We start from the raw sequence: 16,415 nt of genomic DNA, 5'->3' as shown, positions 1-16,415 counted from the left end.
CCATTCTAATTATTTTAAATCGAAAGTCCTTAACGAGTTTACACCACTTTGAAAAAAAATGTCATTTTAAGTCATCCATTGCGTTAGATAAAATTGATCATCCTTACATATATTATTAAAAAACAAATGCGTACATGCAATGCATAGATAAGTCTTATATTCCTTAAAACCAAAGCCTGAAATCGTAGCCCCTTGCATGTTTTTTTTTTTTTTTTCAACTTCATATAGTCATTGAAGCTTAGACCCGTCCAAGAACAGTTACTATACATTCATTCCTAATCGTACATGTGAGACAAATCAATTGTTATATTTCAATTGATTATTAGTCATACTATGTTGACTAATAATCACTTGAACATGTTAATTATTTGTTTCACTTACGATTAGTAATGTTTGTATTTCAACCATTCTTGGATTGTCCAATGTGGACAGTTCAGGAAGTTGTATTTACATTGTTGTCATCGTTCACGCTTTGTCAATTGTCATTATATATTTTGAGCACGTCTCTACTTGTGTTCTCTGGGTGCATAGTGGGGTGTCGTAAGACAATTTGTTAGTGATGGAAAACTAACAAAATTTTCACTTCATTCATCTCGTGTACTTGGAGAGCTATGGGGAGATGCTGCCAAAATTTATAACGACTACGACGAAGGAATTTGAGCGATTGATCGCAATGTAAATGCAACATTCCTGAATGGGATAGGATTCGTACCCTTTAGAATATGATGGTTGATTATAGGATTCACGATGCATGTATGATAAACATTATGAGAATATAATGAACACCATTTACTTGAACATATTATAGGGGAATTAATGAACATGGATAAGAGTTGGATGAACGCTCGAGGTAGATTTTTTCCAAAATACATGAAAGTGGCACATGATTTCATAGAGTTCGCGCGTCCTCGTGCAGACAAAGCCAGTAGAATAAGGTGTCCTTGCAAGAAATGACAAAACATAACATTCAAGCACATTGATTTAGTCCATTCACATTTGTTAGACTTTGGAATGGAGAAAAGGTACACAAGATAGGTGTTCCATGGTGAACATTATGCAGTTTAGAGCAATAATGATGACGATGAAGATGAGGGGGCAAAATATAGTAGGTGGTGATACACGTTCGGAAGGGTTAATCGAAATGTTAGGTGACTTGCAAAGGGGGATTGAAGTGGACACGGGTGATGTCAGTGTGTTGCATACTAATGATGAAACTACTTCAGCGAGTACCATACCTTGCGATCCTAGTACGTTGAATCGACTCGATAAACCATTTGCTAATCTCATGAGGGATGCACGGGTGCCCCTATATCCAAACTGTAAAAAGTTCTCAAAATTAGAATTTCTGACAAAGTTGCTTCGTGCAAGGACAATGCATGGGTTATCTCAGAGCGCATGCAACATGCATTTAAGCCTCATTAAGGCAGCACTGCCTGATGGTGAAACACTTCCCAAGTCTTTTTATGAGGCAAAGACATACATGCGTGAATTGGGTCTTGGTTACACTCTAATACATGCGTGTAGGTATGATTGTGCACTCTTTTATGGTGAACATGAAAATGCGAACGAGTGCCCAGAATGTGGTGAACCGAGGTATACAACTAATCAAAAGAAGGGTAAAAAGATCCCTAAAAAAGTTTTGCGATATTGTCCATTAATCCCACGGCTGCAACGATTGTATATGTGCAAAAAGACTGCTACAAATATGAGATGGCATCAAGAGAAATGTCTTCAAAATGGAAACACCTTTAGCCATCCAGTAGACTCCGAAGCTTGGGCCGAATTTGATAAAATGCATCTGTGGTTTGCTAGTTGTTGACCTTATTGGTCACGCCCAGTTTTGATTATGACAAATACTCAGTGTAACTAATGGGTGTTTGAGTTTTTGTGCAAGAACCACAGCAAAATGGTTGAGTCGATCGAACCTCAGAAAATTGAGAAATCGCCCTCTCTTGGTCGACTGAACCCTTAGTTCAAAATTCCCCTGGTCGACCGAACCATATGAGACTTGGTCGACCGAACTTGTTCTGGTCGACCAGACCTCTCGGGTAGCCCTGATTTTTACTGCGGTTAAACATTCTTTAAACAGGGTTAAAATATTTGAAAGGCTATTAAACTTTCCTAATTATTCCCACTAGATCCCCAACGGTTATATTTCAAGGGGAGTCTATATATACCCCCTTATTTGGGATAATTAGACATATTTGATTAGGAAGCCTTCTTTGAAAATCCAAAATCCTATACTACTCATTTTCTTACTCAAATCACTCGTACTTGTCTTCTATTATTGCCTACACCATTTGTAAGTTGATTAAGTGTTTGTTTCAATAGGTTAGCTCTCCTTATCTTGCTTGGTTGATATGATTTTATTGAGAGCAAAACCTAAGTACTCTTAGGGGACTTCGTTAATAAGTCTCTCCTAAGAAGACTTTCATTTGATCTTCTGAGATTGTATATTCATTGCAATATCTTGAGAAGATCGTATAAGTATTTTGGTTGCAAATCTTTTCATAATCACTTTCAAATATCTATTGAGCTTTTATCTTGAAAAATATTTGAAGAGATATTTGTTTGTGTGATAGTGATCTTTGTTGCAATATTCACTCACTCATATATTATTTGCTGAATACAAAGATTACACATCGTTTGCAAACCAAGCATATACTCCATTGATACTTGCATGCTTGAGACAACCTGCTGATTGAAATACTTGAGACTTGACATCTTTGTGTGAACTTATTGACTAAATATCTTGTGATACAAAGATTGCTTGTTTGACACTCTCACGTACGCATTACACTGATAGAAAATACTTTTGAGAGTTGAAACATCTAGACCACATTGAGCTTACATATTGAATCATATTGCGGTGCATGTTATTGCGCGCATTTGGGTACATATCTGCTTTACATGAAAGCACAATCACTGTACCATTTGATTGTAATACACATCTGTTGTATTTCCAAGCACGGGCCTGAAAAAGGAGACTAGCCCTGGAATAGTCCCAGATTGGCTTAGACCTGGTTAGGAAAGCTAGGTGCATCATCCTGTTAAGGTGTGTAGGATGAGGTTAGCCCCGCTAATTGACCTGGTTAAGGTTGAGGCCAGCCCTGCGTTAATTTGACTTGGTTGTAAACGGTGCCGCTCCACCCTTAAGTGAACTATTAGTGGAATCCTCAAGCTTGCGAGCTAGAGGTGTGGACGTAGGCACAGTTGGCCGAACCCCGATAACATATCGTGTGCCTTGTTTATTTTCTGTACTTTATATTTACTATACATGTATGTTATGGTGTGAATGATGCATTTGATTTAATTTAAAACATCATTTTTATATACGCATTTGGAATTGCATAGAAAGACCCTAGGTTTGTGTAATACTGATTGTAGGATTAGTTGAACCTAGGAAGAAAGTTTAAAATTCCAATTCACCCCCCTCCCTCTTGGGAATACACCTTTTCTAACACTAGTGATCCTCGCAACATCAAACTTGGCCTTACTTTAGATGGGTTCAATCCTTTTGGTAACATGGCCAGCCCATATGGCATGTGGCCAGTTATGATGATGTCATACAATATGCCGCCATGGCGATGTATGAAAGAACCTTTCATTTATATGTCTCTGCTGATTCCCAGACTGAGAGCACCTCGTAATGATATTGATGTTTACCTGCATCCGTTAATTGACGAGTTGAAAGAATTATGGGAAAAAGGAGTGGAGACATTCGATGTGGAAACTGGGACAACATTTCGTATGCATGCTGCAGTCTTGTGGGCAATTAATGATTTCCTCGCATACGGAAACTTGTCAGGTTGGAGCACAAAAGGTTACTTAGAATGCTAGTATGTAATAAGGATGTTGGGTCCTTATCCTTGAAGCATGGCCGCAAGTTATGCTTTATGTGTCATCGTTGTTTTCTACGAACTGGACATCCTTGGAGGACTCGTGGTGTCAGAAGCTTTAATGGAAAACCTGAACGAAGGTCACCGCCAAAGCAGCTAAGTGGGGAAGAGATATTAAACCAGCTAAGGTTGATCGGAGATGTGAAATTTGGGAAACCACTGACTAGTAGAAAAAGAAAACGCGCTGAGTGGGAGTTGAATTGGACAAAGAGAAGCATCTTCTTCGAGTTGCCATATTGGAAAGATATCTTCTACTACGCCACAACTTGGATGTCATACACATCGAAAAGAACATTTGTGATATGTCATTGGTACATTGCTTGATATAAATGTGAAGACAAAGGACACCGCAAATGCTCGCCGAGATATGGAAGATATGAGAATACGACCTGAGCTGCACCTGTTTCATGATGGGGACAAAATTCTCATGCCATCAGCTTGTTACACATTTTCAAAGGATGAGAAGAATAAATTCTTTGAATGGTTGAAATCAGTGAAGTTCCCCGATGGATATGCATCGAACATAGCTCGATGCATAAACACGAAGGAAGGGAAGATGCTAGGAATGAAAAGTCATGACTGTCACATCCTTCTACAACGGGTTCTACCTGTTTTCCTTCATGGACATTTGACTGAAGATGTTCGCTCGGTGCTGATTAAGCTGGGATTCTTTTTTCAACAGTTGTGCTAAAAAAAATTGAGCGTAAACATACTTGAACGGTTAGAGGATGATGTCGTAATCATACTATGCAAGCTGGAGAAAATTTTTCTGCCAGCATTCTTCGATGTGATGGTCCACCTAGCTATCCATTTACCAAGGGAGGCCATAATTGGAGGATCGGTTCAATATCATTGTATGTATCCTATGGAGAGGTAAAGTATAAAGTCCTTGTATAATGGTCACGTGATTTCCTTGTTTTTATTTTTTTTTTCTTTATTGTGTCTACAAGTCTATAATGCTACGTAAAATGCACAGGTTCTTGTCCACTTTGAAGGGATACGTGCGCAATAAGGCACGACTGGAAGGTTCAATCATTGAGGCATACATTGACAGTGAATGTCTTGCATTTTACTCAATGTATCTACATGATATTGACACAATGTTCACTCGTGATGAGCGAAATGCAGACGTTCATGCTATTAATGCCGAAGATGAAGAATCCAGAAACTCTATATTTCAAGAAAATTTTTGGCCTCTCGGTGCACGAGTTTACGATTTCATTGATATGGACGACCTAGAAAAGGCTCATTTTTATGTCCTCAACAATTGTGATGAAACTGTTCCATATATCGAGTACATGGTTCCAAATTCCTTACTTTGCATTGTATTTACATATGCATAATTATATACTTACTTGACATTAACATGTACTACTGTTGCATATAGCGAACATAAAGTTGAACTCCTGGCCCAAAATGAACGAAATGTTGATGAAAGACATAAGAAGGAATTTATTAACTGGTTCGGGAGTCGTGTAAGTAACAAAAACTGCTTGAGTGAGAAGCAATGTATGTTTTCACTATTGATGGCTTATTCTTCTAAACTCCTGTTTATTTAATAGATGAAAGTCATGTATTACAATAAGGAACCAACGGCAAGTAAAGATTTGTACGCATTGGCACGTGCCCCGATCAACAAGTTAACTGCTACAGCGGTTTCATTGTTAACGGGTTACAATTTCATACGAAGTCCCTCGAATTGCATAGAAGAACCCAAAATTGTGGGGTTGCGGTGCTAGGCACTGAAGGAGATGAAGAAATTGACTACTTTGGTGTGTTGGATGACATTATAGAGCTTAGCTATGGAGCAAACAGAGTCGTCCACCTGTTCAAGTGTACCTAGTGGGACATCGGCAATAAAAAGACTGGGATAAACACCGATGCCTACTTCACCAATGTCAATTTTAGCAAGACCTGGTATCAAAATGACCCTTTCGTGCTTGCGACGCAGGCAGAACAAGTGTTTTACCTTAAAGACACCAAATTGAAGGGTGAATGGCATGTGGCCCAAAAGATTCCTCCCCGAAGTTCGTACGCTATTTCAGAAGTTGCATATAGTGAGATGAGTGCCAGTGAGACTGCGTTCCAAGAAGATGGGCCATCTATCTATGCGGCAGCACAATCTGCTACAGATGTTGTCGAAGAAGGCGCCGATCCTATACCATTGCATAGGGATGGTGCCAGGGCAAAACACGTAGGGAAACCTGACATTATAATTGAACCTTCTATAGATGTTCACTTCATCAACGATGAGGAAACAAATGGGGAAGATGAAACAGGGGTCGAGTACTATAGTGAAGAGGAAGACACTTTAGAAAGTGAGGATGATACCGATATTGAGGACGTATAGGGGGGATAAGCATGTTATTTTTGTCACTATGTATTTGAAATATGTAAATAACTTAAAAATAGATGTATGCTGCATCCATCTAATATTCGTACTTCTTATATTTACTTGTCTATTAATTTGCAGATATGGCACCAGGAGGTTGACGTTGGAGAAATCCTTTCAGGAACACGAGTACATCGCATGAAGATGACCCGACATCCTCCAGACCGGCGGACCCCGTTGGTCCTGATGTGGCGGCAGAATTATCTGAGCCATCGAAACCTTGGCCAGACATGGATACCACTTATGCGACTGACACGCAGGGTGAGTTGCCGACCGTCATGAGCAGTGTTGGTATGGATACGATTAATTTATTTACATGTCAACTGTTGATGATAGTTATTCACGTGTATGATTATAATGTTGTTCTTAAATTAACTCTACTTTCAGCATCTACATCCACGGTCAAGTCAGGTCGTGGTGCAACAAAGAACATGTCATCGAAGAAGCACCTGGATAGGACTAAACAGCGGATTCAGATTGACATTCCTCTAGGATACACCGCCCCGCTGAACGATTGGTGCACCGCGTGGATGAGGGAGCTCGGCATTATATGCTGACAGTATGCTCTAGTCACCGCATTCAGCTGGCCACAGGTGACTCAGGAGCAGCGCATGGTTCTTTACATGCGCATTGTGGTAAGTTCCCAAACCCTATAAAGTTGTTTTTAATTTAAATGTTTTTTTACTTTTAATATACTAGCCAATTAACAACTGTCTAACATTGTAATTGTATTACCTATATATGCAAAAGGAGTTTGATATGAACATCCTCGAGGATGATCATGTGAGGAGGAAGGTCGACGTCCAATTGTGTAATAAATTTAAGAGCTATCACTTGAAAATGCGCTCCCATTTTCGAGCGAAGGGAGATGAAGCGGAAGCCCGACCATACGATAAGATATCCTAAGAGGATTGGGACGTGGTGTGTCGCCATTTTCGTGACCCGCGCTATCAGGTGATTTGTTTGTATTATAATTACTAATTTTTCACAATGATGTCGCTAATAAGTCATCATTACATCTTCCTTGTAGGCCATATGTGAAAAATATGCTGCGAACCACAGCAAACTCCCTACGACGCATTATGGTGGATCAAGGCTATTCATAAATCATCGCCAGGTAATTACTATATATAAAATTATCTGACCATTACATGACATAATAATAATGATGTCTTATATGATAATGTAGCGTGATCCCAAGACTGGCGCAGAGGAGCCGCTGCCGGATCTGTATCAGAGAACACACCAACGGCGATCGAGGGAGTGGTGTGAGGGTGCGCAGGACAGACATGTAAGTGAAGCAAAAGATTTAGTTTATTACTTTATTCAAAACATCAAAGTTGTAGTCTTACTTATTCCTTTTTATCATTTTCATTATTGAAATTAGGCACGGATGGTCGAGCTAAGGGATGCACCTGTTTCAGAGGGGAGTCAGCACATGATAGATTTCGAGATCACTTCCCAGGTGCTTGGGCAATGAGCGGGGGGCTGGGTGAAAGGTCTTAGAAGTGGTTACATCGCCCCAACAACACCATCATCCATGGGTGCAGCAGCTCGTGCAGAGATGGAATGACAGCGTCGAGAGGCTGAGTATGATAAGCAGGAGATGGCTCGACGGATGCAGATGATGGAAATGGAGAATGCGAAATTAAGATTAGAGGTCTCCAACTTTTGAGCCCAGATGCAAGCCATGATGGATAGGCAAGCGCAGTTAGAGGAAAGGATGCGCCAATTTAGACCAGTTGATGCGGGTGGCTCCTCTGATTAATTATAAGGTATTATGATCACAAATTAAGTTTCATGTTAAATTATGCTTTTATACTTATATGGGTATAAATCTTACATGATACGAGAGGAGTGAATCAGATGATTCGGAGACATGTTATTTTGTATATAGTACGATAGTGGCAAAGCATATTCATTTCTATTTGGGTTTCACATCAATTTTTTAGGATATGTTTAAGTCATTTAAAAGCTTTTTAGCGAGCATATTATCAGATGACTCGAGATAACAATTTTTATTTAAATTATGAATTTAAGATATGGTTACATGGATTACTGTCATGAATATGCTACATGATTTCATGCTAGTCTAGAATGCCTCTTGCATGGCGGATGCAGTTGATGTGTATTGCATGCTAGTAGTGGATATGGGTTCTCGTGTGCCTTCAAATTCTTATAAATGATCTATTTCAATCTATTAGGTGCAGGTTTTATGGAAAAACATCCAATTTACAGACTGCATACTTCCGAAATTGCGTTAAAATTTTTCAAAGTCCTAAACAAAAGATAGGCTTACTTTAATGTTAAACTATTTTTGAAAGGATGAGTGAAACTTAGGAATCATAATAAATGAGGCAATGTAGACTTAGTTCATTTAGAATGGACATTCATTTACATGTTTTTTGTCCGGTAAGCTTAAAGCATTCATTGTCGTGCCGAAATCATTGAAAATATTATATACACTTGGCTGAGGATTTGAAAATTTTAAAAACGCATAAGTTGAATATATACATAACTCACAAGGAGCATCACTTTCATAATCATTTAAATTAAATGCTCTCATCATCTCATAACGTTCATGTCCAAATGTTTGGATGAATAACAATACCACACTGAACTCAATACTATCCACTGTTCTCTGCTGTTTGTATTATGAATTTAACATATGGTTATATGGATTACTGTCGTGAATATGCTACATGATTTCATGCTAGTCTAGAATGCTTCCTACATGGCGGATGCAATTGATGTGTATTGCATGCTGGTAGTGGATATTGGTTCTCGTGTGCCTTCAACTTCTTATAAATGATCTATTTCAACCTATCAGGTGCAGGTTTTATGGGAAAACGTCCAATTTACAGACAGCATGCTGCCAAAATTACGTTAAAATTTTCCAAAGTCCTAAACAAAAATAGGCTTACTTTAATGTTAAACTATTTTTGAAAGGATGAGTGAAACTTGGGAATCATAATAAATGACTACAGTCGTCAGATGTAACTTTTGACTATTTCTTTATAATTTTTATTGTTATTTGAACAAATGAAGTTTTTGTATTTTAATTTGAATTTGTATTTAAATTCAAAATTTTGAATGATTTACGAATTTTATAGTAATTATGGTTTCAGTTTATATATTCGGAAATGTAATTATTGATTTTTATATAAGAATTCATGATTAAATAAAATTAATATAAAATGTTGTTTAATTTTTCTAATTATTAGTGAAGGATTCAAATTCGTCACTAATACCCTACTATTAGTGATGAATTTTTGATTCACCAATAATACCACACTAGTAGTGACAAATTTCTAATTCGTCACTAATACCATACTAGTAGTCACGAATTTTTTATTTGACAATAATACCACACTAGTAGTGATGAATATCTAAGTCGTCACTAATACCCTACTAGTAGTGATGAATTATAAATTTTTCACTAATACCCCTACTAGTAGTGACGAATTTATAATTCGTCACTAATACCCCTACTATTAGTGATGAATTTGAGTTGAGCGGTTATATACTATATAGTGACGGTGTTAGCGTTTTAGTGATGGATTAAATTCGTCACTAATACTCCATTATTAGTGACAAAAATTATATTCATCACTAAAAGTTAGTAGTAACGGCACATATAGCAACTATTTGAAAACTGTCACTACTAATAAATTCGTCACTAATACTATTAGTGATGAATTTATGACTATTAATGACGGATAAAATCCGTCACTAATACCCTGATTTTTTGTAGTGTCTTTTGGTGACTTTGAGGATTGTATATTTAAATAGTATATGGTGAAATGTAGGTAACTCTGGTATAATGTATCTTATGGTTTAGTGAATGAAATTTATATTTACTGCTGCTTAGGTTTCCGTGTGTATGACAACTGTGTCCCCATTACCCACGGGTTCAGGTTGACTTTGTTATGTTTTAAGTTAATGATAATCAATATGGTTGATTATGTAGTAAATTAAGCAGGTCATTACAAAAAATACTTAAATAATCTACTTACCCTGGTTTTGGGATGATTCCCAAACTTCTTAAATCAACATTCTGCTCTGGTTATGTTGTAGAGAATCTCCCCAAGATCTCTGTGGTAGCTTCTGATCATCGAACCGGGGAGAAATTGAGTCAGAATTATAGAGAGAAGGCAGAGAAAACGTATTCTAGAGAGAGATAAAATTGTGCCTGAAATTCATGAAGGAGGCTCGTCGATGAGCACCTTCTCCTCGTCAACGAATTTCAAGCTCTGGGAACACTCCTCTCAGTAATTTCTCGTCGACGAGGCACACATCCCCGTCGATGAGCCCAAGAGCCCTACTCATTGACAAGTACTTCTACATTCGTCGACGAGACCCTGCTGAAAACCTTTTTTAAAATTCCTTTTTCTCTCCCTCCTTTTACTATCTATATTGAACACCATCCTTTAAAGAAAATGGGCTACTTATTTTATTACTTACCTTCACTTGTGGCGGAGGAATACCGTGGTTACATTCAGGGTCCTAGGAGATTACAAATACATAAACTAAAATTCTCCCAAAACCAAAATACTACCTACTACCAAAAGATTACTACATGTACTAATTAACCTGCAAAAGGGACATTACATATTTATCTGCATCTTTTCCTAATTACTACTGAACTCCACAGAATAAATGCGGGTATTTCTGTCGTAACTGCTCCTCGAGCTCCTATGAAGCTTCCTCTACCGCATGATTTCTCCACAGGATTTTACTAAAGGAATCTTCTTATTGCGCAATTCCTATTTTTTCCTATCCAGAATCTGCACTGGTACTTCCTCATACGTCAGAGTATCCCTAAGCTCGATCTCACCAAAACTGATCACATGGGAGGAGTCTGTGACGTATTTCCTAAAACATGGAAACATGGAATACGTCGTGTATTTTGGACAAAACAGGTGGTAAGGCTAGCCTGTAGGCAACTAACCCCACTCTCTCAAGGATCTCAAACGGGCCAATAAACCTAGGGCACAACTTACCCTTCCTTCCAAACCTCGTGACTCCCTTCAGTGGTGTTATTTTCAAAAACACATGGTCACCCACTTTAAATTATAATTCACGGTGGCGAGTATCCGCGTAGCTTTTCTACTGACTCTGAGTTGCACTAATTGTGTCTCGAATAAGTTAGAATTTACCGTATGCCTGCTGCACTATTTCTGGTCCCAAAACTCGCCTTTCACCCAACTCATCCCAGTATAGAGGAGAACGACACCTCCAACCATAAAGTGCCTCGTAAGGTGTCATGTCGATGCAGGCTTGATAGCTGTTATTGTATGCAAACTCAACTAGTGGCAAAAACTAGGTCCAACTACCACCAAAATCCAACACGCATGCTCGAAGCATATCCTCTAATATCTGAATCGTCCTCTCAGTCTGCCCATCTGTCTAAGGATGAAATGTCGTGCTGAATGATAACTGAGACCCCAGAGTCTCCTGCAAGCTCCTCCAAAATCGTGATGTGAAACGTGGGTCTCGGTCTAATACTATAGACATTGGAACACCATGTGATCGCACAATATCCTGAATATATATATCTCTGCCAGTCTGTCCATGGAATAGCTAACTTTAATAGGGATTTAGTGAATGAACGATCTGCTTACTTGTGGCATAAACGGTTAGGTCATATTTCCAAAGAAAGACTGGAAAGATTACTAAAGAGTGAAATACTTCCAGATTTGGATTTCACTGATCTTGACATTTGTGTAGATTGTATTAAAGGAAAGCAGACAAAACACACAAAGAAAGGAGCCACAAGGAGCACTCAGCTTCTAGAAATTATACACTCTAATATATGTGGACTCTTTGATGTAAATACCTTCAGTTATGATAGATATTTCATCACCTTTATCGATGATTTTTCACTTTACGGATATGTCTACTTGCTACATGATAAATCTCAAGCAGTAAATGCTTTGGAGATTTATGTAAATGAAGTTGAAAGGCAATTATATAGAAAGGTGAAAATTGTTAGATCTGATAGAGGAGGTGAATATTATGGAAGGTATAATGAAACTAGACAACTACCTGGTCCATTTGCTAAATTCCTTGAAAAACATGGTATTTGTGCTCAATACACAATGTCAGGTACACCAAAACATAATGGTGTATTAGAAAGGCATAATAAGACTTTGATGGATATGGTTAGGAGCATGATAAGCAGAAAGTTTTTACTAAATTCATTTTGGATGTATGCTTTAAAAACTGCCATGTACGTATTAAATCGTGTTCCTAGTAAGGTAGTTCCAAATGCACCATTTGAGCCTTGGACTAGCAGGAAACCAAGTTTACGACACCTGCATGTTTGGGGTTGTTAGGTAGAAATTAAAGTTTATAATCCATAAGAAAAGAAGCTGGATGCAAAAACAATCAGTGGTAATTTCATTGGTTATCCAGAAAAATTGAAAGGGTATATATTTTATTGTCCTAATCATGTTACAAGAATAGTTGAAACTGGACATGCTAGGTTCATTGAGAATGATGAAACTAGTGGGAGTATGGTTCCATTAAATGTGAAAATTAAGGAAATTACAACTCCCGCTATTCAAAGTAAACCTATTATAGAAAAACCACAAGAGGTTGCATTAAGACGATCTCAAAGAGAAAAGAGATCTACTATCTCGAATGATTATGTGGTTTATCTTCAAGAGTCAGATTTTGACTTAGGAATTGAAGATAATCTAGTTTCATTTTCATAGGCCATTAGCTGTGATAATTCTAATAAATGGATGGATGCCATGAAAGAAGAGTTAAATTCTATGGAACAAAATGAAGTCTGGGATCTTGTAGAATTGCTAGAAGGTTACAAGAGAGTTGGATGTAAATGGGTTTTTAAAACCAAATGAGACTCTCATGGTAACCTTAAACGTTACAAGGCCAGACTTGTTGCTAAAGGCTTTTCTCAGACAAATGGTATTAATTATAAAGAGACTTTTTCACCGGCCTCTAAGAAAGATTCTTTCAGAATTATTATGACTTTAGTAGCTCATTACGATTTAGAGTTACATCAAATGGATGTGGAAACTGCCCTTCTAAATGGGAATTTAGATGAAGATGTTTATATGGATCAACCAATGGTTTTTACAATTGAAGGGGAAGAAAATTTGGTGTGTAAACTTAAGAAGTCAATATACGGACTTAAACTAGCTTCCCGACAATGGTATCTTAAGTTTAATAATACCATTGGTTCCTTTGGATTTAAAGAAAACACTGTTGATCAGTGTATATATCTGAAGATTAATGGGAGTAAGTTTATATTCCTGATTCTGTATGTTGATGATATTTTGCTTGCAACTAATGATCTTGGTCTGTTACATGAGACTAAAGAATTACTCTCTAAAAACTTTGAAATGAAAGATATGGGTGAGGCAAAGTATGTGATCGGAATAGAAATAATTCGAGATTGGTCCCAAGGACTAGTTGGTTTGTCTTAGAAAGGTTATATAAATAAAGTTTTAGAAAGATTTAACATGGACAAATGCTCTGCTTCACCAGTTCCAATTCAGAAAGGAGACAAGTTCAGTCTCATGCAATGTCCCAAAAATGATCTGGAACGGAGGCAAATGAAGGATGTTCCTTATGCATCTTTTGTTGGGAGCTTGATATATGCTCAAACGTGCACAAGGAATAATATTAGCTTTGCAGTTGGAATGCTGGGTAGATATTTAAGTAATCCAGGAATGATTCAGTGGAAGGCTACAAAGAAAGTTCTAAGATACTTGCAAGGAACGAAAGATTACAAGCTTATGTATCGAAGGTCTGATCATCTTAAGGTGGTTGGATATTTGGATTATGATTTTGCTGGATGTGTGGATACAAGAAAGTCTACTTTTGGCTATGTATACTTGCTAGCCGGAGGAGCAGTTTCATGGAAGAGTGTGAAGCAGTCAATAATTGCTGCATCCACTATGGTGGCTGAATTTGTAGCTTGCTTTGAGACTACAATTCAAGCTAATTGGTTGTGGAACTTTATTTTAGGACTTAGAATAGTCGACAGTATCGCCAAGCCGCTAAAAATTTATTGTGATAATTCTGCAGCTATCTTCTTCTCTAAGAATGATAAGTATTCCAAGGGTGCTAAGCATATGGAATTGAAATACTTTGTTGTTAAAGAAGACGTACAAAAACAAAAAGTGTCAATTGAACATATTAGCACTAATTGTATGATAGCTGATCCTTTGATGAAAGGGTTGCCGCCCAAAACATTTATTGGTCATGTTGTAAAGATGGGCATTATTGAATCTTAATGTATGCTGTTCAATTGATATTTGAGCTCGATAATGAAAATATTTCTATTATTTCTGTTTTCCATTTTGTATACATAATTGTTATAGAATAATGATAACAGGATTAAATTTGGACCTAATGTATGCCTCTCAACTAAAAGATCATTATGTGTAGTTGAACTTGTATTGTAGTGCATGGAAGGAACTATGTTGATAAAGATGATATGGAACCGACATGACTCGTACAAGTTTTCTACATATTAATGATAACTAATGTATGCGCATTATCATCAACTACGTTAAGTAATTTCACTTGAGCCAAGTGGGAGAATGTAAGACATTAATTGCTCAAATGAAATTTTAATCATATTTGTTGAGGTAATATTAAAGGTTTTTAAATAAAATATTGTTATCATAATTGTAATTATGTTTTCAGATTAATGATCTCAGAATTTTGTAAAACTATAATGACATCTCGAAATATGAGAAGTCTATAATTATGATACATTATTAATTACTTGATGGAAGTGATTATAAAAGAGAGGTTAGGGGCTGGTCTTATCTCAACCTATAATGCTTAAGTTAAATATATCCATCAAATTAAGTTGAAGCATAAGGAATAGTAAGGGTTGTGAGATAGAAACACAGTCTAAAATATATATATATATATATATATATATATATATATATATATATATAATTGGAGGCTATGAATCAAGGTATGTTTTATTTTAACGTTAATGATTGTAAAATTATGAGTTTCAAAGGTCTTAAAATTATGATGTATGAATAATATTTATCATGTTTAAACTTACAGAGGCGTGGAAGGACCACTGTCCTTAGAGTCGATTTTGCACCTATAGAGAACATTTCTCAATCCAAATAGTCACTACGTGCATGACCTCCAGGATTACTCAGTTAGTTTGGTTTTGTATGCGAGTGCAAACACTAGAGCGATAGGAGATGTTATTTAATTACCCAACAGAATATAAATACTAAGAGAGAATAGAAGATAGAGTTGTTTTGAAAAAACAAAAACGTATTTTGAAATAAAGTTGGGTCACAGTTTATATAGGTAAAATTAAGTATAATTTATAGCATCATAAATACGAAATTGTTAAAATAGTAATTAATATTTTAAAACGTTAAAACTAATATATTAAATTTAACGTATACTTAATTAAAATAAAATCGACGACTGTGATAAAATATTTATTAAATAGATAATTTTTTTCTAAAAAAAAATTGAAACATCCAACATAAATATCAGCATATACTGTATATTCTTAAATAGTCATGCCACTACTATTTTAGTGTATTTTTTTAGATAACATCATGTATTAAATGCTAAGAGATATCAATCCATACCACTTATATAGTATATTTGGCTAAGACATCTACTAATTCAATTTTAATGTATAACTCATGGAATGTGATGGAATATCAATTCCAATAAATAAATAATCATAACACAAAGTTTGATAACTTATATTACTTACAAAAAAAAAATATGTTGATATCATAAAGTTAACAATATTGTGAAAATTTCTATTCATTTCTGACCTAAAATAGATAAGAAATTTTTATTATATTTTCTATTATACATACTATGCACTCAATTTTGTTTTAGCCTACTATGAGCCCTTAAGTGCTTCACTTGGGGTCTTTTTTTTTTTGTTTTCAGGGCAGTGGACCTAGTTTCTCTTATATAAGCCCGCCTATTTCCTAGTTTCTCTCTCTCTCTCTCTCTCTCTCCGTTTATTTTGAAGCTCATATGGATTCTAAACAATATGGCAGGATATAAATATAACCTATCTTACATAGTCATCGAGGCACTAAAAGATTTCTAAAAAAAGACGAGATTTCAGATGATAGTGT

At 36.5% G+C, this 16,415-nt stretch overlaps 1 protein-coding gene across 1 annotated transcript; it reads left to right on the top strand.

Moving 5' to 3' along the window:
• The first annotated feature begins 13,781 nt into the window (after window positions 1-13,781).
• Window positions 13,782-14,558, top strand: LOC131166531 (secreted RxLR effector protein 161-like). Its single transcript, XM_058125123.1, has one exon. The coding sequence runs from the start codon at window positions 13,782-13,784 to the stop codon at window positions 14,556-14,558; it is 777 nt and encodes a 258-aa protein (XP_057981106.1).
• The last annotated feature ends 1,857 nt before the right edge of the window (window positions 14,559-16,415 follow it).

Source organism: Malania oleifera, chromosome 10, assembly GCF_029873635.1.
Source record: "Malania oleifera isolate guangnan ecotype guangnan chromosome 10, ASM2987363v1, whole genome shotgun sequence".
Classification (NCBI taxonomy): domain Eukaryota; kingdom Viridiplantae; phylum Streptophyta; class Magnoliopsida; order Santalales; family Ximeniaceae; genus Malania; species Malania oleifera.
This window is presented reverse-complemented; position numbering and strand designations above follow the sequence as displayed.